We start from the raw sequence: 25,015 nt of genomic DNA, 5'->3' as shown, positions 1-25,015 counted from the left end.
TGAGCATGTGGGGTGCCCACGGGGGCTATGAGGTGGTGGTGGGGGGCTGTGGGGTGCGAATGAGGGATGTAATGGAGACCATGAGCTGAGTGTGGGGTGAAACCATGCTGATGTACAACGCTTTGTGTATCCATGAAGACAAAATGAGGAGGAAGAGAGGAGTCACCGGGGGATGTCCCAATCTTGGATATGGGAATAATGAGAGGAAGGGAGGGAAGATAGTGCAATGGGGATTGCAACACATGCAGTGGAAGTGAGCCCTGGAGCCCTCTTGGGGTGACACTGGGTTGAGCAGCACAGAAGTGTCCCATGGCCGGGGCACAAAACCCACAGTACCAGAAGCGGGGAGGAGGAATGGGGGAAGGAACACTGGAGAGCACGCAGTAGGGCAGTTTTGCTGAAGGCACATCATTGTCAGAGAGCGGCTGGGATGCTGGCTTTAACCCAAAGGCCAAAGGAACCAGTGGGTCTGGGTGAGAGTGCACAGATGAGGCAGTGGGGCTGTGACCCCCCCCCAGATAAGAAGTGTTGGTGAAAAGCCACTGCAGTGCTTAGTGGCCCGGCAGGATGCATATCAGCAATGACTCCTCATATGACCCAGGGTCTCCAGCGTTGACTCACCCCTTCTCTCCACCCTCACCTGCTGTGCCTGCCTGCCAGCCCTACAAGCCTCTGTGTGGGGCAGCTCCTTCCCTGGACCAGCCCCGAACGCCCACACACCGCTCTGCTGAACCACTGGCTTCGCCTGCCCTGCTCCCGGCATCCCTACTCTCCACCCCAGCTCTGGGGACGCCGGCTGAGCTCCCCAGCATCCCCACACCCCAGCAGCACAATGGACGTGGCCCTTCTCCACGGGCTGCTGCTCCTCCTCGTCCTCCCCGTGCTGCTTTACTGGCACAGTGCCACCTTCCACTACTTCTGCAAAGTGACCTTCTTCAACATCTGGGTTGTGACCATGGCGACTCTCCTCTCCCCCTTCGTGGCAATTCGGGGACGCTGCGTGGAGAACATGAAGTGAGTACGGCTTGGGGTTGTGCTTCCAGCATGGAAACATTTGGGGCTTGGTGGTGATGGAGTCATGGGGACTTGTGGTTTTGTGGTCGTATCCACAGCCAGGACTGCAAGTTGAGCCCTGGAGCCGCGACGAGTGCTGTGGTCACGTCTGTGTGGTGCGTCTGCACACTGTGGTGGGATGTAGCGCTGCTGTCCGTGGCTAGCAATGGGCACACCGTGATGGGGCACACCGTGATGGGGCACACCGTGATGGGGCAGCCAGCTGGGTCTGGGCTACCTGATCCCCTCTGGATCAAGGAACATAAAGGGGAGAACTGGCCATTGCACCACTGGGTGCCACGAGGGACCAGAAGGGTTTGCAGCACTCATTGGCAGGATGCACATACATGCCCACATCCCTGGCAGTGCATCCCACTTTGAGAACAGGACTCCAGGATTTCCTGATGCCATCAGCTCGGTGTCCCAGAGAGATGCCCAGGTGCTGCCCCATCGCTCAGCCGAGCTGGGGGTGGTGGTGGCCATGATAGCATCTCTGAGCAACACGAGTTGCTTCCAGGGCTGACGCAACCCTGGTGCTGAATTCCTGGCCATGATAGCATACTGGAGGGATGTAATTGTGTCAGGATGAAAGACGAGCCTGTGGAATTTCCAAGCTCAAGCCATCACGTGTCAGCGCAGGCAGATCCGGAGCTCTTGGCGGGATTGCAATCAGAGCTTGGTGTTATCAGTCCTCTCGTGCAGCCGTTCTCCCTCGTTCTCTCCTTGCAGGAATGATGCACACACACGTGCATTCCCTATTGCTTTGATCCCTGGTGCAAACGCTTCCGGCTCAGTGGAAATCCCTGGCATGATGCAGCTGTGACTCATGATGCCTTGTCTCATCCCACCGCCACCTCACATCTGCAGCACACCCAGCTCCATCTCCTCCTCTTCAGCCTCCAAATCACAACGCCTCCGGCTTGGAGAGGGTTCCTGCCATTAGTCCTGGCTTTGAGGCATGCCACAAACCTCTTCTCTTCTCTACCTGGTGCTGAGCTTTTCCTTACCATCCTCTCTGCATTAAATTTGAAGCATTCGCTGTTGGATGAGAGACCCTTGGCACAGATGCTCTCCATTGCTATGAGTTGGAAAGTGCCCCATTTCAACGTCAAAAGTGTATTTATCTCCAGCATGGGTGCTGCAATCCCCGTTGCTCCATCCTCCCTCCATTCCTCTCGTTACTCTCATACTGAGCGTCACCCTTCATCAGCACTGCCGTCCCGGTGTCACCCTTCCTGTCCAAGCCTTTCTGGATGGTGACACGGCTCTTCCTCGTTCCCCATCCAACTGATAAAACCTCCATCTCTTGCTGACTTTAGGCCAAGTGAAGCAATTCTGAATTGCTCTGATGAGCAAAGATGAGCTGGTTCTTGCCTTCCCTGCTCTTGTCATGACCTCCTTCCACCGCTCTGTGTCAATCTGCTCCCCACATGTGTCCCTCTGCCCTAGGCTCCTCTGTGCTGTGATCCGGCCCCTCAAGCACTTGTATGGCATCAAGATAGAGGTGTTGGGTGCCGAGCACCTGAATCTCAAGGAGCCCTATGTGATAGTTTGCAACCACCAAGCTTCCCTTGACCTGATGGGTACGTGCAGGGGAGGGGAGGGTTTTGTCACCATGTGGGCAGCCTTTGGGGTTGGGCTGAGCTCGGGGCTATGGGTGCAACGCAGAGAAAGGGTTGGGACTCTATGATGTGGTTGGTGATGGGAACCACGAGGCAGGGGCTGATCCTTTCCTTCCCATCCATCCTCCAGGAATGGTGGAGGTCATCCCCAAGCGCTGCGTGCCCATTGCCAAGAAGGAGCTCCTGTACATGGGCACTGTGGGCTGGGCCTGCTGGCTCAGTGGCATCATCTTCATCGACCGCCAAAGGACTGGAGATGCCATTGATGTCATCTCCCAGACGGCCAAGACCATACGGCGTGAAAATGTGAGCAGGAGAAACTGGGCTGGGGGTAGAGGGGGGTCAGGGAGGACCACAGGTGTCACGGTGGGGAGGTGGTGCCTGGGGTCCACGCTCGCATCTCACCCTGTCCTGTGCAGCTCCGAGTGTGGATTTTCCCAGAAGGCACCAGGAACCAGAGCAGATCCATGCTGCCCTTCAAGCGTGGGGCGTTCCACCTGGCTGTGCAGGCTCAGGTAAGGCAGCAAGTTGGGGTGGTTATCTCCCACGGCTCACAGAACATTCTCCATCATCTGCCCTTGGCGAAGAGGGGTGGGGGGCATTAGAGTCTTCTGGGAACTGCAGAGCCCAGGGAGGTGGCAGGGACCTGGGGCATGGCAGGAGCTAGAGTCCTACTGGTGTTAAACGAGGGGGGGAAGGGCCTGCATGACCCTCCATCTCCTGCAGGTTCCCATTTTCCCCATTGTGATTTCTCCATACTGGGATTTCTTCAGCTCCAAGGAGAAGAAATTCACCCCTGGTAAGTTGAGGACAAGAAGCCCCATTGCAGAGGCTGTGGGGATGGGGCACGTGAGGGCTGGAGGTCTTTATGAAGGACTCTGAGGTGCATGGAGGTGTCCAGTGGTGGAGGATGCTGGTGGGATGACCTGGCCTCCTTCTCCTCTCCTCTCCATTTCCAGGAATGTTCACCATCCGAGTTCTCCCCAAGATAGAAACCCGTGGCCTGAGCCCAAAGGATGTCCCGGGGCTGACAGAGACTGTCCGCAACATCATGGTTGATGTCTTCTCTGAGATGTCTGCAAATCCCTGCAGGGATCAGCGTGTGGAGCTTCCTCTGCTCCCAGGCACTGGGGCAACCACGAGGACTGACAGCATGTGGCGAGAGGAGGACACAACTGGGACCAGTGATTAGGCAGAGCTCATGGGGACGTCAGGGAGGTTGGGTATCTGGTACCGGGTAGATCTTGCTACACCCTTCTCCATTTCTTGTGGTGTGGTTCACTCATGGGCTCGTTGCCCAGGGTTCCTCTAGTTGTGCCGTCCTCATGCATTTAGTCATGAGGAGGGGTCCAGGACATGTGGGGAGTGGAGGGATGCGGGGAGGGGGGAAATTGCCACATTAGAAGAGCTTCCTCAATGCAGAACGATGAGACGAAGGTGCAAAATTAAAGAGTTCACAGCTGGTGTTTGTGCACAGTGTCATGCCTGAGCTTGGGGGATGAGGGCAGGGGGGGATGGCTGTGCTGCACGTGGAGCATCTCTGAAATAATGGGCAAACCGTGGCCAAGATGATGCACAGCGCTTGGGTTCATCATTGCTGTTCTCAGAAATGGAAGAAATTCTGCAAAACACTGGAAATCATCTATCCATGTAGAACGGGCTGGGCAACACTATTAGCAGCAGTGAGCTGGAACTCTGCAGGTTGGGAACCATCCCATGGAGATGATCAATAGCAGTGGACACATAGAGGACCTGATTTTCCAGGGTTGCTGCTTGCCTGCTGCCATGGGTTGCGTTTGGCTGCCTGGAGCTTTGAAACCATCAGGGGTGGGGGACTGGGTGGTTAAACATTGTCTCAGCTGGAGAACTCATTGGGTTTTACTTGCTGCATCAGGGAGGTAAGGATGAATGGGAGAAGAGGAAGACTAAATTGAGGGCTCAGAGCTTACCTTGCCTCTGTGTTCCTCCTCTGGGTATGGGGTCCAGAACAGCCCTGACCTGCCTGCTGCTCTGCGTTCTGCACCTCAATGCTAGAGCAGCTGCATGGCCGCAAGCCCTGTCCACGTCCATCTGTCCATGCTGGGTGGGATGGTGGGTGGTCTTAGCTCGCTTCCGGTGCTCAGGGTCAGTCCTCATCCTGAGTGTGGTTGCCTGGTTGGGGTGGAGGTGCTCGGGGTGCTGCGTTGTCCCTGTGAGGACAGAGGGATTAGTGCCTGTGGTTGTGGAGCACTGGGTTGTGGTGGAGGTCCCTGCCCACCTCCGCTGTGGGGATGTCCTCTGCCTAGGAGATTTGTGGTGAGGTTCCCCTGTGTGATCTACTACTGGCATGGGGGCAAGGTGCACATCCATCCCATGGATCTGCATGAGCCAATATGCATTGCCCTCAGCCTGAGGAGCAGCCATGGCATCCCCAGCGTCACCCTGGAGGAGATGGGTCACAAGAGCCTCCAGCTGGGCTGGCCTCTCTTCTCCCAGATGAGTGACCCCAGAAAGGGATGTCCTGTCCACTCCTTATGTCCCTCCATGGGGAGGGGACACAGGCTGTTTTGGGTGGGCAATGACTTGAAGAGCAATGGGACACAGGGTATGTACAAAGAGCCTGTGAACTCTTTTTCCATCCAAATTCCTACCTCAGATCTTCCTCCATCTTTCACCTTCCATTCCCCACTGTCTGCCTCTCCAGGACAGGTTAGCTTTATCAGTGTCTGGAAAGCTGTTACTATCTTTTTCTTACCAGGTCTTTCTGTTTTCGCTCCAGTTGCTACTTGCCTGGGTAGGGCTGTTCTACACTTCTGCAGGGATCAGGTAAAGATCCCAAGTCCATCACAGTGCAGACAGGAATGGCAGATCTTCAGCCTCTCCTATTTGCCTTCAGCCATTAAGAGGGATGTTTTTACTAAAGATGTGTACTCCAGTAGCACCCAGATCCTGGCTTATACTGGTTCTGCTCACACTACAACTCCCTGTCTGCACCTGCAGGGAAGGAGAATGTCACCGTCAGCTCCCAGGCCCTGCACACGGAGGAGCTGTGTGGCACTGAGGTGCCCATGGTGCCGGCACAGAGGGATGTGGACAAAGCTGCTGGTTGTGAAGGTGAACCTGGATGGTGCTCAGTTTGCTCTTCTTTTCACACCATGCATGGGGCTTCTCCAACGACAGCTTGATCCATGTGGTCCTGAGCTCTCCTGGACAGGGAGACAGTGGGGATGGGGTCCAAGCAGGCTCTGCTTTGGGTCCTGAGCTCTCCTGGCACATCAGTGGCTGGGAGGACAGCGAGGATATGATCCAGATGGTCTGACCGTGTTAGAAGGAGGAAAGGTGTTTCTGGGATGGAGGTCAGGCTCACTCTGACCCTGGCCTCACACATACTGTATTGCAGCCTTCACAAGGTTTATGTGGAAACTGCAGCTTCCTGGCTGTTCCGCTCCTGATTCTTTGTACCTACCAGGCAGCTGAGGTCTAAACCTCTGCCCAATCCTGCTTCTTCACCCCCCATGCCTACCTGGAGCCTTCAGCAACAAGGTTGGGATGGGGACTACAAAAGCCACTTGTGGTCCCTGCTCCTGCCTGGCAGCTCCCTCACCCTGTGTGCATCAGCGGCCGATGGGGGACATCCGCTTTGCTGCCCACATGGTTGCCCTTGAGCTGACACCTCAATTCCTGGAAAAAAAGGCAAAAAACCTGGGGATCAATGCAAGCCTGAGATTTGAGCCAGGAGCAATGGCTGGACGTGGGGAGGATGGTCTGGGCTGTTCCTGCTATGCCAGGCTGGAATATTAAGAAAAATGCAAGAGAGGAAATAGAAGCAGCAAAAGGTTTTTCCTGCAAGAAAGCTCCTTGTCTTCAGGCTCTTTCCCAGCATCCCTGGCCAGAGTCATCCCTAAGGGCTGGCACTTTTTGTTCTTGGGTTTCAGTGCTCCTGTCCTGTTTAACGATACATGAAAGGGCCTGTAGTTCATTTGCATTCACTTTTCACTTTGTTTTGCCAAATAAAAACTGGAACTAGAACTGAAAGTGCTTGTTGCATGGGTGGCAACACCTGCATCCCCAAGTGACAAATCCTCCCTGCAGTATTTCCCCACGGGGACAGATCAGGGAGGCAGAGGGCCTCATATCGATCTGCCCATGGCCTTGCTGTCTATGGTCCCCTCCTTTACCCCACCCCCATGCCTCAGATGGTTTATGGGATGGCCCTGAGCTCACTGTCACATCGTGCCATGCTGTACGGTAGGACACTGACCCACACCCACATCCGGGGGTGGATGGATGGGCTGGGGGCCAACGTGCAGTCACACTCCCCCCCTTATTTCTTCAAGGACAGTGGGGAGCCCATGGAAAATGGCTCATCTCCATCCTGGCTTCCAGTGCTACCTCCTGTTTCGATGGGATTGGAGGAAATGTGGCAAAAAGGCAGCCCGAATTCTATTGTTTGGGAAAACTGGAAAGATCTGGGAACAAACCCTTCTGAGAAATTGCCACTGGCTCACACGCTGTACTGCCTACTTTCATTTTGGGAACGTGGCCCTGCTCCCTCCTATCATCACTTCCCAGCAAAGCAGTGTAGGAAGGTCCTGCCCCCTGGTTCTGAGCCTCTCCAGCCCACGGGAACATCTCAGATTGCAAAAATCCATCATGGCCTTGAACCCAGGATGGCAAACATTGCCCTGTTTATATCTGCAGGTCCACACTGGCTGCTCATCCCAAGCTTTGTTGCTCAACTGGGAAAAGTGAAACTCTCATTTCAGAGCTTGTAGCAGATCAGGCACAGCTCTACAGCCGCTCAACAGCTACAGAAGACTTCACCCATCCCTGACATCCAACAGCATGAGGTCGCCAGCAGCCCTGACCTGGCTGCTGCTTCTCATCCTCCACCTCACAACCGGAGCATCTGATGCACTGTAGGCCCTTTTCGTGTCCGTCTGTCTGTCTGTATCTGTTGGGGGGACATTTAGTCTCAGTTCCTTGGCTGTTCATTGTGGGAATGCCTGGGGCAGTGTGTTGTCCCTGCCATGAGCATCAAGGACATGACACCTGGAAGATTTTGGGGCTGCTGGTTCTGGTTTATTGCTGGTGTCACCCCATGAGGACTGTCTCAGAATGTGCTCCTGGCTGCCACATGGGACATGGGGACATACTTAGGGACGTATAGCAAGCAATATCAGCTGCAGGTAGAGTGTTGGACAAAATGATCTAAGAGATCTTTTCCAGCCTTAATGATTCTGGGATTCTATGAGTGGATGTGGAAAGGAGGAGTTGAGACTTGACGATCTTAGAGGTTTTTTTCCAACCTTAATGATTCTATGATTCTCCTTTCCAGGCACTACGTGGTGACGTGCCCAGCTGTGTTTTACCACCCATACTCAGCAACGCTGTGGGTCCATCTCAGCAATGTCCACCAGCCCACCCAGGTGACCATCCAGCTGCAGAGAGAAGACGAGGCTGGAAACATCACCCTGCTAGAGAGGAAGGTTGAGGAGCCTCAGCTGCTTTTGAACGTCACCTTCCCTGTGAGTGTCACCCCAGGACGCCTTGTGCATCCCATTGCCTCCAGCTCCACTGAGAAATAGATGGGAGCTGGGCTGATTTCCTCAGCTTTTGGTAGGGGAAAACAGGCAAAATATCTGTGAGCCTTGACAGACTTCTGTCATTTCTCCTCGCTAGGCTCCAGCCCCCTCCAAGGGGAAGGAGGAAATTGCTCATCTGTACGTCTCCATACAAGGAGAGTCTCTGAATACCACCAGGAAGAGTGTGATGCTGAAAGTCCTGGAGCCTGGCATCTTCGTACAGACAGACAAGGCTGTCTACAAGCCCGGACAGCAAGGTGAGGGCTGGGATGGAATCCAGCCCCACTGCAGGGCTCAGAGTGAGTTTCCATCCATCTTCCTTTGGAGGTGAACCCACCACTCACTTCTGCTTTGTTCTTCCCAGTGAAATTTCGGATTGTCTCTTTGGATAAAGACTTCGTTGCCAGTGACAAGAAGGTGAGAGAAGGGTTGAGGACAGGGGGAGGTGACCTCGGCACTACTGTCCTTCTGTCTGGCAGAGGTGTGGGGATCAGCCAGTGGGAGTCCTGTCCCAGCCAACAGAGCTGCTGAGTACCCTGAGCCAGGAATGTGTTGTGTCATCCATCGAGGCAAGAAGGGAGGAAGCAGAACTGCACACGTGACATGGCAATGTTCCCAATTTCATTGAGAGATGTAGGAGCAGTGAGTAGGAAGCAGGGAAAGTGCTATTGATATCGATAGGATCACGGGACACCAGAACTGCAGGTTAGTTCAGTCAGGTGCTCCTGAGCAATCAATCGTGTCAATGGAAGGGCAAAAGGTTCCCAGAGGAAATGTCAAAGGCAAAGGCACTGGGAGATGCCACCTCCCCATGCTGCGCTGGCAGGGCTCAGCCCATCTGAAGCCATCCACAGGCTCATCATCAACCCCGAAACACAACACAAGGAGGGAACTTCACAGCCAAAAATAGAAGCATAGAACCATAAAAGTTGGAAAAGACCTCTAAGATCTCCAAGTCTAAGCCAACCTTTCTCCACCATGCCCACCAGCTGTGTCCCTCAGAGCTGTGTTTCTTGAACACCTCCAGCGATTCCATCACTTCCTTAGCCGTTCCAGTCCCTGACCTCTCTTTTGGAGAAGAATTTTTTCCTAATTTTCTCAGTGTGCTTTTCCTGTGCTTCAGAGATGTCCCCACCCTTCTGAGACCCATTGAATGTCCCCTCTAACCATCTCCTCTTTGCCTTCCAGCTGCCCCTCGTCTTCCTGAAGGTCAGTGTGGGAGAGCTCCAGGGTGGGCTCGGGAAGGGGGGCACAGCTGGGAGAGGAGAAACCTAAACTTTTTGTCACCATGCAAAGGATCCCAGAGGAAACCGCATCGCACAGTGGAGAGATGTGAGCCCACGGCAGGGCATCGTGGACCTGTCCCTCCCATTGGCTGCGGAGCCGGCGTTGGGCACATACACCATTCACGTGGAGAGGAAGACTCACTCCTTCAGCGTGGAGGAATACGGTGTGTGGGGATGGGAGGTGCATGGAGGGTGGGAGCCCCGCCTTGGCACGTCCCCATGCCACCTTCTGTCCTTGTGCTGGGAGTCACAACCCCGCTCTCGCCTCTCTTCTCCACCAGTGCTGCCCAAATTCGAGGTCACCATTGATCTTCCCCCCAGCGTGTGGGTGAAGGATGAGAAGTTCCAGCTGCAGATCTGTGGACGGTGAGCCCAAGTCGTGGTAATGTGGAGGGGATGGATGGAGGACCCTTCACACCCTCACCACCCTCTGCCCCATAGGTACACCTATGGGAAGCCTGTCCAGGGGAAGGTCCATGCTACCTTGTGCCAGCCCTGGAGTTTCAGAACGTACCCATATCTTCTTGAGGAAAGCAAGGATATCTGCACGGAGGTTGGCGGGCAGGTGAGCAAAGCTGGGAGCACGGGTGAGACTGGGAAAGTCCATTGCAGTGCTGATGAGCGTGGCTGACTCCCTCCTTCCAGACCGAGAAGAACGGCTGCTTTTCAACAGAGGTCTTGATGTCTTCCTTCAACCTGAGCAACTACCGGCTGCGGAAGGAATTCCAAGTGAAGGCGTCACTGGTGGAGGAGGGGACAGGTAGGGGTGCTGGTGGGAGTGTTTTTGCTTTCATCCCTGTTTGTACCCAAATACACACAGCATGGAGGTATCAGGCTCTCCAGGGAAGCCCATGAGCAATGCTGTGACTTAGAGGTACAGGTGTGTAGGAATCAGGCTCAGGCTGTTCTGTGCCCTGTGTCCCCAAGACACACTTGTCTCCCTGCTCCTTCTCCACAGGGGTGGAGATGAACAACACCAAGACCTGCAAAGTTTTGGAGAAAATCTTCACAGTCACCTTTGAAAACACTGATGACTTCTACAAGCGTGGGCTGCCCTACACTGGGACGGTAATGGGGGTTTCTGGCAGCCCCACTCCCCACCCCTGTCCTGCGGCTCCAGCCCAATGCACGCCTCTCACCTTTCCTTCCTGCAGATGCATCTGAAGAGGGCAGACAGCTCTGCCGCAGGTGGGCAGCAGCTTGTGCTCCTTGTTAACAATAAGAGACACAGCTTCCTGACGGATGAATCTGGGAGAGCCTCCTTTGAGCTGGACACCTCCGGATGGACTGAAACAGTCAGACTGGTTGTGAGTAACTTGCGTCACCCTTTGGTGGCTTCTCAGTGGCTTTCCCCATTTTTATGAGGCTGGGAGCCTTCTCCAAGCCAAACCAACAGCCTGTATCAGTTCCACCCTCATCCCTCAGGGTGAAGTCAACACGTCGGCTGACAGCCAGAATGGTGCCTCATCGCCCACATTCAACAGAGCTTATTTGAACCTCCAACCCTTCTTTTCGAAGAGCCAGAGCTTTCTGCACATCCACCGGCTGAAGGGCAAGCTGTCCTGCAGCCAGCTTGAGCAGCTCCAGGTGGATTATATCCTCAACAAGGAGGCCCTGGGGAGCGAGCTGCAGAGCCTGGATGTGGTCTTCCTGGTGAGCCTTCACCTGGGGAGGAAGGGCAGCAGGTGTGAGGGCATGGATTCCTTATCTGCACACAAGTGCACGGCTGTGTCCCTGAGGGCCAGGCTATGGTTGGTCTCCCTTGGCCAGACTAATGGACCAATGTATGTCTACTTGCAAATAGCAGTCTTTGTTGGGGCTGAAGACTGGACAACCTCCAAACCACCCCAACGCTCTTACCCTTAGATCCAACCTCCAACAGGGTATGGCTCTGACTTGGCCATTCCCACCTCCTCTTTCGCAGGTCCTGGCCAAGGGGACCATCACCAACATCCTCAGGAAGGAGCTGCCTTTGAGTGCAGGTGGGTCCTGCAGATGGATGGGCTGTGTAGGGCTTTGAGGCCTGTGCCTGGACCTGATTTCCCTCTTTGTCCCAGGATTGAGAGGCTCCTTCTCCCTGGAGCTGCCCATGAGCCCTGAGCTGGCTCCCACAGCCACGGTGCTGTGCTATGCAGTGCTCCCCAATGGTGAGATGCTGGCTGGCAGCACCAAGCTCAACATGCTCAACTGCCTCCCCAACAAGGCGAGTTGTGAAATCACCCCCATTGCCTCACCCTGCTCCAGATGTGTCACAGCATCACAGCCTCTCCAACCCACACCCTGATCCCCCAAACCTTCAGCTTGATTTTATCCATGCCATGCTGCTCCAAGAAGACCCCCGCATCCACAGATCCTTATCCTTCCCCTGCCCCCCTCCCCCAGGTGAAAATGGCCTTTTCCAAGGAGCGGGCGCTGCCTGGTTCAACACTGAAGATGGAGTTGGAGGCAGCCCCAGGCTCCCTATGTGCCATCCGTGCCGTGGATCGTAGCGTGCTGCTCCTGAAGCCCGAGGCTGAGCTCACCGCGGCGGAGGTAGGCAGTCCCAAGGTGACTTTTTCCCCTGTAACAGCACCACGGATCAAGCAGGATGGAAGAGGAGGTGACATGCAGTAGATCATTCAGCCCCTTGTAGGGTGTGATGGTGGCATGGTTCTGTGCCTAATATATATCTTTATTCCCAGATCTACAAAGTGCTCCCCAGTTTCGATTATCCTGGAAGAATCCGAGACCCATCGCCCTGTGCCTGGTACCATCACCGCTTCCACGTCGACACAATTATGATGGAGCCTGCAGATGTGCGCCGTTCAAGGAGATTTATTTTACCACCTTACTGGGACAACATCCAGATGAACCCCTCCAAGTTATTTCAGGTAAAGCCTTGAGCCTTATCGCCAAGAGCCAACCATGGTTTGTGCAGGGTGCCTGGGAAGCTCAGCAGTGCCCCACGACCGTTTGCCGCTCAGGGGGGAATATTCATCCCACTGGTTTTGGAGATGGACAATCTTTTTTTTTTCGCAGAATGCAGCACTGAAGCTTCTCACCAATGCTAAGACAAGGGATGATTGCAAAGAGTATTACACGCCTCAGTACTTTACGCTGGGTGTGCCAGGTGAGCGTCCTGCCAGCATGCCTGGAAGACATTCAAGGCTGGATGGAGCCATGGGCAGCCTGATCTGGTGGGGGAGAGCCAGCCTGTGCATGATTTGGGGCTGGTGGGCCTTTGAGATCCCTTCCAACTCAACCATGCCATGATTCCGTGGTTCTATGATCTTTAAGATCCCTTCCAATCCAACCATGTCATGATTCCGTGGTTCTGTGATGTTTAAGGTCCCTTCCAGCCCAACCACACTGTCATTCCACAGTTCTGCAATCTTTAAGGTCCCTTCCCACCTAAGCCATTCTATGATTCTATGATCTTCAAAAAGCATGTCACACAGGAGGGGCTAGGCTTGTGTCCCCACTGTTAGTGGGATGGGAAATGCTGTCTGACAGGGCTTCCATGCTGGCTCAGTTCTTGGTTGAGGGGATGTTAGCTGCTTTTGTCCACTTTCTGCATATGTCCAGCCCTGGTCTAGGTGACAGAAACCGATGGAAACCTCATTTGTGCTCTACTATTTCTAGGCAATGCCAGGCTTGATGTCAGAGGAGGTATGGATATACCCAGGGTTGGAATACCCGTGTTAGCTAGCGTCCCACATGCTGCCAGCAACGAGGAAGAGCCTCCAGCTCCCCGGGTTCATTTCCCAGAGACATGGTTGTGGGACCTGGTGCCTGTGGGGTGAGTGGGAATGGGGAGAGCCCCCAGGATGGCTTCTCCTCCTCGATGGAGAGAACCAGCCCAGATACCACCAGTGGCTGACACTTGGCGGCCTCTGGGTGCTCTGTCCTGCAGGGAGGAGGGCTCTGCAGAGATGGTGATGACGGTGCCCGATGCCATCACGGAATGGAAAGCTGAGATGTTCTGCACAGCACCTGTGGGCTTGGGGCTGGCCCCTGCCACCACCCTGACAGTCTTCAAGCCCTTCTTTGTGGACCTGGCTCTGCCCTATGCTGTGATCCGTGGTGAAGCCTTCTCGCTGGTTGCCACCGTCTTCAATTACCTGCGGCAGTGCCTACGGGTGAGTGAGGTGGGCAGGGGGCTGGGGGCTGTGCCCTGGTAGGTGGCTGACGTTGTTGGGGTCTGCAGGTCGAGGTGACACTGGCGGACTCGGCGGAGCTGGAGGTGTCAGCAGTTGCAGGTGCAGTGTACAGCAGCTGTGTCTGTGCAGATGAAGCCAAGACGTTCCGGTGGGATGTGAAGGCCACCAACCTGGGTATGGGTGCATGGATCCCCTGCCCTGCCACTTGGAGAACACCTGGCACAGCGGGGTGGACAGGGAGGGTGTCAGCAAACATGATGCCATCTGCAAAGCTCTTCTCCGCTCCATTTATCCTTTCCCCATCACCTCTCATCCCAACCCAGCCAACCCCATTCAAAGCCCATGGGGCTGCAGTGGAGGCTGGGGGGCTCTGTGGTGACTGGATGTCGCACTGGCATTGCAGGGGAGGTGAACATCACCATCAGCACCGAGGCCATAAACTCTGAGGAGCTCTGTGGCAATGAGAAGCCTGTGGTGCCAGCCCAGGGACGTGTGGACACTGTGATAAAGCCATTACTGGTGCAGGTCAGACAGGTTACGAGGGATGAAAGAGGGATGGGGGCTGAGCAGACCTGGGGGTGCAATGGGAAGATCCCATCACATCATCTTGGGAGTGGGACAGCACCAAGTGTCACTGCAGGGATGGCCCTGGGGGACGTGGGGACATGGAGGTCACAGAATTGACCACGTGTTGCTTCCTACAGCCCGGCGGCATCCTGGTGGAGAAGGCACACAGCTCCCTGCTCTGCAAGGAAGGTAGGAGCATCTGGGACCACTGTGGGGACATGGGGCTGCTGGCACGAGGGACACCAAGCTGGAAGAGCCATGGACAAGGGTCACTTGGCTCATGGAGTCCATAGAGGGATGGAGCATCAAGGGGTGGACGAGGGTGATGTGGGGCCATGTCCACTGCCGCCCCATTGCCATCACCCTCCATCCTCACAGCCTCTGAAGAAGTGTCCCTAGAGCTTCCTGCCAACATCTTGGAGGGCTCCCAGCGAGCTCATGTCAGTGTGATGGGTAAGGGATGGAAACGAGGTGCAGAAGTCTCAGCTGGAAGTGAGATGCCCCCAAATTGATGGGATGGGGTACGGGGTGCACGCAGGCGACATCATGGGCAACGCGCTGCAGAACGTGGACCGCCTCCTGGCCATGCCCTACGGCTGCGGGGAGCAGAACATGGTGCGCTTCGCCCCCAACATCTACATCCAGCAGTACCTGGAGAAGAGCGGGCAGATGAACTCCGACATCCGTGCCAAGGCGCAGGGCTTCCTGCAGAGCGGTCAGCGTCCTCCTCCCGACCTCCCTGCTACCAGCAAGAACCCCTGCCTCCCTCCCCATTTCATACCTGCACACAGGGGTGGGCATCCTCTAGGGTCCCCCCAGAGGCAGATGTGCCAATAGCCATCCTCATCTCCATGCAGGCTACCAACGAGAGCTGCTCTACAAACACAGCGACGGCTCCTACAGTGCTTTTGGGGAGGGAGATGAGAGCGGCAACACCTGGTGAGGGTCCTCATGGCGTGGGGCAGCGCGGTGCCATCCCCATCACCTCCTCTTGCCACCAAATCCCCATTCGTCCCCCATGCTGCCCTCCCTCTGACACCTTGCAGGTTGACAGCATTCGTCCTCAAGTCCTTTGGGCAAGCGAGAGCCTTTGTGGCCATCGAGGAGCGGCACATCACGGACGCACAGCACTGGTTGCAGAAGCAGCAGAAGGAGTCAGGATGCTTCCGCAGCGTGGGCAAGCTCTTCAATAACGCCCTGCAGGTGAGGACGGGGTGGGACGGGGTGACGTGGGGACACGTGGCTGGAGGTGGCACGGACAAAGCTGTCTCGCTGTCTCTTTGCAGGGTGGTGTATCAGATGAGCTCTCGCTGTCTGCTTATGTCACGGCTGCGCTGCTGGAACTGGGGATGTCCCCAACGGTGAGGATAATCCTGTGGGGTTGGGGTCAGGTGCTGGCACATGGGACCAGCCCAGCACTAAGGTCTGGATGCACCAGGCCATGCTGCTGTAACTGGGCAGAAATCCTCCTTTAGGTGATGTCCACATCCCTGGGGCGTTCCTGGCTGCTCAGTTTCCCCTTTTCCACTGCAGGACCCAACAGTGAGCTCAGCCCTGAAATGCTTGGAGGCGTCAAGCACTGACAACCTCTACACCGAGGCACTGCTGGCATATGTTTGTGGACTGGCAGGGCGTGAGGAGCAGCAGCAAGCCCGGCTGCAGAGCTTGCTGCAGCGTGGCACCAGCACAGGTACCTCTGAGCCACTCCATCTCACCTGGGACTCCCACCCTCAGCTGGGAACTGGGGACTTCCCTCCCACCCTTTCTTCCCAGAGGGGCTGCTCTTCTGGAAGAGGAAGGAGAAAGCTCTATCCACCGAGTCCCCCTGGGCTGAGGCTGCGCCAGCAGAGGTGGAGATGACGGCTTATGTCCTCCTGGCATACCTGACCCAGCCCCAGGTGTCCCGTGCTGACCTGGCCAAAGCCTCCCAGATCGTCCGCTGGCTCAGCAAACAGCAAAACCCCTACGGAGGCTTTGCTTCCACCCAGGTACCACCACAGGTTCTCCCAGCACAGGGCTGGGATGCCACCAGCTGCAACTTGGGGTGACCCCAACTCGGTGCTTCTTGCCTAGGACACTGTGGTGGCCCTGCAAGCTTTGGCCAAGTATGCCACCCTGACATACAGCGACAACGGGGACTTAGCAGTGACGGTGACAGCCCCGACGGGCTCCAAGCAGGACTTCATGCTGGAAGCCAGCAACAGACTGGTGCTGCAGCAGGCAGTCCTGCATGATCTGCCAGGGCTGTACGGGGTGAAAACCCATGGGCAGGGCTGTGCTCTGGTGCAGGTGGGTACAGCACGGGGTCTCTATGCATGCGTGTCACCTTCCAGGTGGCCTTAACCCTGTTTCACTCCAGGTGACGCTGCGCTACAACATGCCACCGCCTCCCAGCGCAGGGACGTTTGACCTCAGTGTAGAGACAGAACCCAAAACGTGCACAAGTGATGCCAGCACCCACTTCCGCCTCCTCCTCCGGGCACGGTACGGTTTGGGGTCACCCCGAGGGTTTGGTGGGGGCCAAACAGCCCCCAGCCTCAATGCGAGGCTCTGCCTTTCCTTTTCCAGATACACTGGAAACCGTGCTGCCACCAACATGGTTGTCATCGAGGCCAAGTTGCCATCAGGCTACATCCCAGACAAGAGCTCAGTGGTAGAGGTGAGAGGTCCCTGCTGTCCCTCTGCACACTGGGACCCAGCACGGGGACAGAGGGTTGCCCACATGGTGCTGAGCCCTGCTCTCCCCATTCCCCAGCTGAAGAGGCAGAAACTGGTGAAGAAGGTGGAGGTGCAGAGCGACCAGGTGACCATTTACCTGGATCAGGTGAGATGGGTGACAATAGCAGCAGTGCTGCGAGCACAGGGATGACACTGGGGTGGTGGGACGTGGTTGTGCCTCACCCTCGGATTATCCCCCAGCTGACAAAGGAGGAGGAGACCTTCAGCTTTGCAGCCACACAGGACTTCCCAGTAAGGAACCTCCAGCCTGCTACCGTGATGCTGTATGACTACTATGAGACAGGTGAGCTGCCCTGGAGCCCCAAACCAGACACTGTTCACACTGACGAGCTGTGGCTCGTTAATGGGAACAGCTCATTGAGCCCATTTCCCTGCTCCTGCTGCAGGTGACCGCACGGATGCTGCCTACAGCGCTCCTTGCAGCTCAGGTAGGGGCTGAGGGGCCATCCCTTCATCAGGACCCCCAGGGACAGGAGCTGGAGGACGGGGCAGAGTGGCTCTGCTCTCATAACACACCTCTGTTTCGTTTTGAAGAGGCTGACAGACAGGCAAAGGAGAATTTCTAGAGGAGTTCCACGTCCAGCAGCTGATCCCATCTGTGCACCTTGATTCCCTCAGCCAAGAACCAGGACAGCCCAAGGTCTCTGCTCCCACCGGCCCTACAGGGGGCAGCTCCACCAGCACCACTGCACAACTCGACAGCCTCTCCCCACCCCATGCAGCTCCTGCCCTACCAACATCCAGTGGAGCCACAGCTGAGGCACACTGGGGACAGGGACAACTCACTGCTCTGCACCCCTGGCCCTGATTTCATGGGGACAGCATGGTGCACCTACCCATGGGAGCAGTGCACAGAGCCCCTGGCCCCCTCCCCTTCCACTAACAGGGCAGGTGCCTGAGGATAATGCTACGACATATCTGAGCGATGATTAAAGGAGAAGAGAGGCCACAGTCCAGCCACTGCCCTGGGTCAAAATAAAGAGTATTTTCTTAAGTATTTCCTTTTCTCTCTTTATATGCTGCGTTCCCCCCTTGGAGAGGGTGATGGGGCCGGCTGGGGGCTGTGCTGGGCTGCTGGCTGTAGGGTGAACCAGTTCAGGTTCAGCCAGAGATAAATTGAGATGTGCTGAGGTGAGGAAAGGAGGGTAGCAGCTCCTCAACTTGCCAAGATGCGGCACACAGCCCGCACCATCCTCAGAAGAGAGTTTATTTCTGTCATAAATGAAGAGTTCTGTGAAGGCCAAACACTGCCCAGCACCCACAGCTCCACGACTTTAGTCATGGCCATTTTGTCACCAGCACGGGGACAGCAAAGGCTGAAAGGATGCCCATGCCATCTCTGCAGTGCAACAGTCCGAGCAGCATCCCAACAGAACCAGCAAGTGACAAACCTGGAGGTGCAGCCCCACAGGCCAGCACAGGCATGAGATCAACCCTACAGGGCTGAGGTCAAATCAACTCTCGGTGCCCCACAGCAGGACAGGAGGTGATGTCACATGAAGGCACCGGTGGGGCTCAGTCCCAGCCCTTTTCCCGCACTGGGGAAGCAGCAGGTCGAGTTGAGAGGTGGAGTTGGGAGGGCAGGAGCCAGCTCTGCCCGGTGCCCCAAACCAGGTCCCCCATTGGAGCTGCTCCCACGTCACTTGCGGCGTTTCTTCTGCTCTTTGCGTTTCTGAGCCCTCACATCCTTCTTCAGGCGGCTGTCGACGACCTTGAACTGCCCCTTGACTCCGGGGGGGCGGCGCACACGGGGTCCTACACCCTTCTTAGCCACCAGGTAGGTGACCTGCCGCTTCTCCTTGCCCAGCCCAGCCTTCTTGTAGATGCTGCAGGAGGAAGGGAAAGATGGGACAGATCCTCAGAGAGGGACTGCTGCAGGAAGCGGCTTTGGCACACATCTCCAGACCAGTATCAGGTCCCATCCCCCGCTGTGCCCCAAGATGGGGCTCTCCCACCCCTCAGCCCACCCCATACCCAACCCAGCTGGTTCAACATGCCCTGCAGGATGGGCTTTTGTGACCACAAACGATCTGGGTCCCAGCTTCACCACTCACCGCCGCAGCTGGGCCACCTTCTCCCTTTCTGAGATATCCACCGTGCTCACCACGGCCTCCGCTTTCTTCTTCATCTGCTCCATTTTCTTCAGCATCTGCGGGGACAGCAAAGGGTCAGAGACAACGGGGAGCAGAGTTGGGGACCAAGCACCCAAGGCAGCAGCACAGCGCCACTCACCCGTCGCTTCTTCCGAGCTTTGGCCTCTGCCACCTTCTTGATGGGGCGGGCGTTGATTTGGCGCCAGCGCTGCCGATATTCCTCCACTGTCTGTCTGTCCAGGGGGATCTGCTTGCGCCGGTGCTGCTTCTCCTCCTCGGTGAACCACTCTGGCAGCTCTCCTTCCTCCTCATTGAAGGAATACCTGCAAGAAAGGGGAAACCAGGTGAACTGTGGGGTCGCAGCCAGGTCCCTTGATACACCTACCATAGAATGGTTTGGGTTGGAAGGGGCCCTTAAGATCACCTACTTCCAACCCCCTGCTATGGGCAGGGACACTTGCCTCCAGACCGGGTTGCTCACAGCCCCATCCTGCCTTGAATGCTTACAGGGAGGGGGCATCCACAACCTTGCTGGGTAACCTGTTCCAGCATCCCACTACCCTCACAGTCAAGCATTTCTTCCTAATACGTAGATTAAATCTACTCTAAGGAGGAGAATGAATTCTGTTTCCCCTCCAACACCCACAGCTGCACGTACCTGTTAAAAGAATCATCAATGAAGTCCCGTTTGGCCTTTTTGGACGTGGCAATGATGGAGCCAAGTGCAAGGCCCTCTGCATCCAGGACACGTGCTTTCTTCACTGCAGCACACAGAGAGATTAAAGCTTGGCAAACAGCCCCAAATCCAGAGAGCAACAAGCAGCCCTCCCACCCCAGTGAAGGGTCGGACCCTCCTTCACCGAAAAGAGACCCACATGACATCACCTGGAATACACAGCACTCTCCACTCACCTGGGTCCTCAATGGGCACCACCTCGAAGCCACAGGGCTCAACCAGGCCCCGCTTTCTCCCCACTGGTGCTGGAGGGCTGCAAGGAGGAGAAGAGAGCAGTCAGTGTCCTCACCTCCCTGCTCTCCACGACAGCACAATATTCAGTCTGCACCTCACCCTTCCTCATCGCTGCTGCTGCTGTCATCACTGCTCTGCTCAGCCTCTGCTTCAGCAGTGTCAGCTCCTGTGTCTGCTGCAGCCTGGGGCTCAGCTACAGCATCCTCCTGGGGAACCTTCTTCTTCTGTCCCTTCTTCTTTGTTTTGCCTGGGAAAAAGGAACCAGAGGATGAGAGGCATGCCCCACTGCAAGCCTATCCTATAGAGATGCAGCTCATTAATGCTGCTGTAGTGCTGATTCATTAACTGTGCAATAATATAGACAGGAAAGCAACTTCTGAACGTCTCTGCCTGCTCAGAGCAGTGTTGACATTGCAGTTTGACCCAGTGCCCCAGAAAGGGGTATGAGGCTGTCCTTCTGTGTCCCCGCAGCAATGCAGCCCCCACTAACCTGTCTGGGACTCACGCTGTCTTTCAGCCAACATTTGTGATTGCCCCAGCTCCAGGTCCTCATCTGCATCATCCTCAATGTCAGCAAAAGCATCCTGGGGACAGGGAGCAGTGGGTCAGGGGGCACAGGGGGAACTGTTGGGGCTGAGGCTGCTGTAGCATTTCATTTCTGACACGCTGGAACTCACCTTCCCAAACCACAGGCTGGTCTGCCGCTCCTGCAGCACTGATTTCTCCTCCAGAGGCACCAGCAGAGGATTCTCCTCTTCCTCCTCCTCGTCCTCCTCCTCTTCCACCTTAGGCTTCTCCCTGTGACAGCAGCAGGACCAGTGCCAAAGGCCAGTCTCTGCATTTGCTTTTAAGGGAGCTCCTGCCCCAGGACATCCCAGCCCAGCTCTCACCTCTTCACACCCTGCTCTCGTCTCTCGCGCTCCAGCCGGCGCTGACGGGCCTCTATCTCAACCAGCTCCTCTGGGTCCAAATCACTGGCCAGGGACACGTCATCCTCATCATCTGCATCTGAGACACAGATGTCATCATCCCCAGGTCTCATCTCCAGCAGGGCATCTGCTGACGCCATGTCTCCCCGGGCCACCTCGTTCAGCAGCTGCAATACAGGGGACAGCAGAGTCAAGAGTTTAAGCCTGCCTGCCACGTGCCCACATCTGTCCCACCACTGTGGCTCCGGGAGCCTGGGCTGCTCCTGTCACACACCTGGGTCCTCTGGATGGTCTGGAGGGAGAACATGCTGGTATCGCCATCGTCAGCAATGGAGACGCCAGGGAGGTCCATCTTCAGCTCCACACGCTCGCGCTGCTTCCGCTGCTCCTTCAGGATTTTCTTCTTTTTCCTGGAAAAAAAAAAAAAGGCAGAGGAATGAGGCTGCACTCCCAGCAGCTCATCCACTGCCACACTCGAGCCTTATCTCTCTGAGGATGAAGGGCACAGCAGGAATCACTCCACCGTGAGGGGGTCCCAGTTTTGGGGCAAAGAGAGCCCACATCAGCTTGGAGAAGCAGAGGACCCCAAGAACCCCAGACCCAATTCCCTACGAACAGAGAGGCAGACCCTGACACCACTGCCCAGACCCCTCATGCAACTTTAGCACAACGATCCCCGTTTCTCCTTGGCTGAGCTGCTTTTACCTTTTCAGCTCTGCCAGCTCCTTAGCCTTCATCTCCGCTAATGCCAGCTCTACCTCCTCCTCTTCCTCTTTCGCCACCTCATCAGCTGCAGCTTTTGGTGATGTCTCCTCCTCCTCCTCCCGGCCTTCCTCCTCTTCGCCAGAGCTCAGGCTGCCAAAAGGAAGGAGGTCACAGAACCTTTCCTGGTGGCAGCCCCTTCCTACCACACTGGTGCCATGGGGCAGCTGTGCTGCTCTTACTTGATATCCAGCTCCTTCGCCTGCTCTTTCAGCTTTTTGGTCAAGAATCGCCTCAGTTTTGTCCTCCAGTTCAGCAAGGCTCTATGCAAGGAAAAACCTGTTAGAATCACGCCTCTAGGCCCAGCGTGATGCCTTGCCCCTTTCCCAGTTCCCCCAGTACCTGAGCTCCTTACGCCCCAGCACACGGATGTCCTTGCAGCACTGACGCAGCTCCTCTGTGGTGGAACTGTGATTCTCCAGCTCTCCATCCCCCAGCGTGATCTGGATGAAGAGTGATGAGACTGTGACTTCTGAGTCCCTGCTTTTGCCCTGCCTCCTTTCTGCAGGAATAGGACCAGGACCCCTGCAGGACGCCCTTCTCATGGCTCTGTGCTCGTGCAGATCTGTTTCTGGGGCCACCAAAGTCTGTCTCACAGGCACTCACCTCGTTGGCCTTGGAGAGGAAGTCCACAGGGTTGGGAGCCTTGAGGAAGTCCATCAGGGTGAAGCGGTGGTAGAGAGTGGTGTCACCATCTGCATAGCCTTCAGCCTACAGGAGGAAGGCATCGTTTAAGGTACAAGACAGCTTCAGCCATCTCCCAGATGTTAACAATTCTATCTAATCACACGTTGTTGCAGCAGCCTACATAAACATGCCTACGCAACCCAGGAACAAGAACAGCCCCTACCTGCCTGCTGAGTACGGGGCCAGCTCTAGGATGCCACCTACAGCCTCACCTGACATAGAGGTGATAACAGTGAGGGTTTGTGAAGCTCCACGGCCAGCTGAGGCTGCTTGGCAGAGTTTTCAGTGTTCTGTGTCCTAAAAACACCTCACAGACTCACAAACCGAGTGGCCAGCTGTTGCAAGAGAGAGTTTGACTGATCCATTCTCAGCCTCACAACTTGTCTGTCATTTCTCCAGCGCTGCACCACCTTCTAAATGCATAAACCTCCCTAATACTGGCTATTCCATGCACCTTACACCCCAGACCTTTCATTTTTCTGCATATCTTTTCTTATTACACTCTCTTTGGCCCCAAGTCCTACCTCCTTTTACTTGTTTGGCCACAGTGCACAGTGAAACAAACCGGTTGCCTGCCCAGCACCCTGCTACCACGCTCCTGCAGCTTTTCACCTGCCAGCACACCTGCTTAACCATTCACCTCTGCTTTCCACACTCAGCTGCTAAAACCAAGCTTCCTCGTCCATCTGTCCCATAAACATCAGAATGTTTGCCAGGATGAGCAAAATAAAGAAAAAGGAATAGAGCCAGAGGCTCTCTCATGCTTGGTTCTTAGCATGGGACAGATCCCTGATGAGTAACACTCAGCCCACCCCAGCAGAGCACTCTCCTCATACCTTTGGCTTTTTCTTGCTGACAAGCTCGCTAACAGACTTAGCGTGAACCTCCACCTCCTTGAAGGCATATTTTGGGTCAAAGAACTTGCTGTCAATTTTATCTGGAGCCTGATAACCTGGAGTGATAGAAATCAAAGGCCAGTGGGTTTCCCCAAGCCTCAATTCAGTGCTCAAAGCGACAAGAAGTCCCTACGGCCGCTCACCCTGGCACACCACGAAGATCTCAGCAGACTCATTACGCGAGGCTTGTGGCTTGGTAGCCTGAACCTTGTGGAAGAACTGCTGGAAGATCCAGAGAAGAGGCTGGTAGTCCCGGGAACGAAAAACCTTGGTGATAAACCATCCGCCTTTGCAGAGGAACTCACAGGCCAGTTTCAGAGCCATGAGGGTCAGGTTGGCTGCAGCGGTGGACAAGAGCAGTCAGCAGAGTTGTTGCTGCCCCCACCAGCCTGCTCCATGTCTCACAGTGCAACGCTGACGTGCCAGCTTCTCCAAAATTGCACCAAGCCACGTGTCAGCTCTGGGTGACCCCCACCTTGGGAATAGGCATCGTGCACCCAGCTGGCCCCCACGTTGGGCGCTCCATCATTCAGCACCACGTCCACCTTCCACGTCTGCAGCTCCTTGCGCAGAGCCTGAGGGACAGAACTCCTGTTAGTTCTACTGACCTCTCTTGTTCCGCATGACCCAGCAAGCAACTGCCCCACTCACGTCCATACCTCCCTACCCAGTGATCTGCTCAGCCCTGGCGCTGGTTTCACTCCCCAGTGAGTCCCACTCATACAGAGCGATACCCCCATCCCTTACAGAGCTGCAGTGACACCAAGGGCAGGGGACACCGCTCCTCACCTGGCGGCATTTCTCTGTGGTGATATCCTCCTGCAGAGTCACTACATTGGGAATGGGCTTGATAGGAACCAGATCCACTCCTGATGTAAAGAAGAGGAGTGAAAACACACATCAACACTATGTTCCAGCCCGTCACGGGTGTCTCCCAACCCACCACCTCACTCACCAATGACCAAGCTAGAGACTGGCATGAATTTGGAAGCCACCTGCAGCCTGCAAGGAACAGAGAGGACCAAAGGCACTGTGAGATCTGAGAAGAGCCCTCAATCCCAGTCGGTGCTGCCACAGCCTCTGACACAGAGCAGCCACGACAGAAAGCAATGGGGCTGCTTTGCAACGAGGTCCCAGGGCAGCACGAGTCCCAAAGGCACTCACCACCCGCCGGGGGCCGCACACAGGTCCAGCAGCGCTCGTGCCTTCTGCAGGAACTGGAACTTCCTATTGAGCTGCAGCAGCTTGAAGGCGGAGCGGGAGCGGAACCCTGCGGGGGGGAGGCGGGGGAGTCAGGGGCTGCCGAGGCGCTGCCCTGCCGGGTCCGTAGGAAGCCGTGCTCACCCGTCTCCTTGGCCAGGTGGTAGAATTTGTCCCGCCGGCTCTTCCCCACTTTGCTTTTCTTGCCCATGGCTGCAGAGCTGGGACCTGCTCTCCCTTACTGGCACCCACCTAAGGAAGCAGAGGAGTGAACGCCGCCCAGGATCCTCTCCCGGCATCACGGGACAACCCCGCTACCCCGCGCAGCCCCCAGCGCCCCGCAGCCTCCCTGCCCCTTTCCACCTCCCCGCTGACCACACAACAAACCCGATCCCAGCTCCGCCAGCTCCTCGTGCGCACACCGCCGTCCCGTCGTGCCCCGCGCCGCCCGCTCCACTTCCGCTTCCGCTCAGCTCTCACCGCCATTTTAGGAAGGGAGCCCTGCATT

The 25,015-nt window shown here is 56.0% G+C and overlaps 3 protein-coding genes across 3 annotated transcripts; 2 read left to right on the top strand and 1 right to left on the bottom strand.

Moving 5' to 3' along the window:
* Window positions 1-832: 832 nt before the first annotated feature.
* On the top strand, window positions 833-3,867 carry LOC306955897 (1-acyl-sn-glycerol-3-phosphate acyltransferase alpha-like; the record flags this gene model as incomplete). Its single annotated transcript, XM_079547268.1, has 6 exons — window positions 833-1,014; window positions 2,503-2,636; window positions 2,806-2,981; window positions 3,095-3,190; window positions 3,402-3,474; window positions 3,635-3,867. The coding sequence occupies 6 exons, from the start codon at window positions 833-835 to the stop codon at window positions 3,865-3,867; spliced, it is 894 nt and encodes a 297-aa protein (XP_079403394.1).
* A 3,632-nt stretch (window positions 3,868-7,499) lies between these two features.
* On the top strand, window positions 7,500-17,903 carry LOC306955834 (alpha-2-macroglobulin-like protein 1; the record flags this gene model as incomplete). Its single annotated transcript, XM_079547205.1, has 36 exons — window positions 7,500-7,573; window positions 7,993-8,182; window positions 8,337-8,496; window positions 8,604-8,656; window positions 9,428-9,448; window positions 9,536-9,689; window positions 9,807-9,891; window positions 9,967-10,090; window positions 10,171-10,285; window positions 10,484-10,593; window positions 10,680-10,832; window positions 10,951-11,178; window positions 11,450-11,507; window positions 11,583-11,728; window positions 11,908-12,057; window positions 12,207-12,395; window positions 12,544-12,634; window positions 13,147-13,303; window positions 13,418-13,643; window positions 13,712-13,838; window positions 14,068-14,189; window positions 14,369-14,420; window positions 14,610-14,684; window positions 14,770-14,946; window positions 15,089-15,170; window positions 15,278-15,434; window positions 15,518-15,592; window positions 15,765-15,921; window positions 16,005-16,219; window positions 16,305-16,520; window positions 16,591-16,715; window positions 16,800-16,890; window positions 16,987-17,055; window positions 17,151-17,253; window positions 17,357-17,398; window positions 17,857-17,903. The coding sequence occupies 36 exons, from the start codon at window positions 7,500-7,502 to the stop codon at window positions 17,901-17,903; spliced, it is 4,416 nt and encodes a 1,471-aa protein (XP_079403331.1).
* A 706-nt stretch (window positions 17,904-18,609) lies between these two features.
* Window positions 18,610-24,718, bottom strand: FTSJ3 (FtsJ RNA 2'-O-methyltransferase 3; the record flags this gene model as incomplete). The annotated part of the gene is made up of 21 exons (XM_079547138.1): window positions 18,610-18,796; window positions 19,025-19,119; window positions 19,203-19,386; window positions 19,722-19,824; window positions 19,976-20,052; window positions 20,133-20,280; window positions 20,524-20,617; window positions 20,711-20,831; window positions 20,924-21,129; window positions 21,237-21,372; window positions 21,668-21,817; window positions 21,907-21,987; window positions 22,067-22,167; window positions 22,331-22,435; window positions 23,248-23,363; window positions 23,451-23,645; window positions 23,783-23,882; window positions 24,097-24,176; window positions 24,263-24,309; window positions 24,472-24,577; window positions 24,652-24,718. The coding sequence occupies 21 exons, from the start codon at window positions 24,716-24,718 to the stop codon at window positions 18,610-18,612; spliced, it is 2,499 nt and encodes an 832-aa protein (XP_079403264.1).
* Window positions 24,719-25,015: the final 297 nt, after the last annotated feature.

Source organism: Tetrao urogallus (assembly GCF_951394365.1).
Source record: "Tetrao urogallus genome assembly, chromosome: 26".
In the NCBI taxonomy this organism is placed as follows: Eukaryota; Metazoa; Chordata; class Aves; order Galliformes; family Phasianidae; genus Tetrao; species Tetrao urogallus.
The sequence above is the reverse complement of the archived record's forward strand: the minus strand, read 5'-3'. Positions and strand labels throughout refer to the sequence as shown.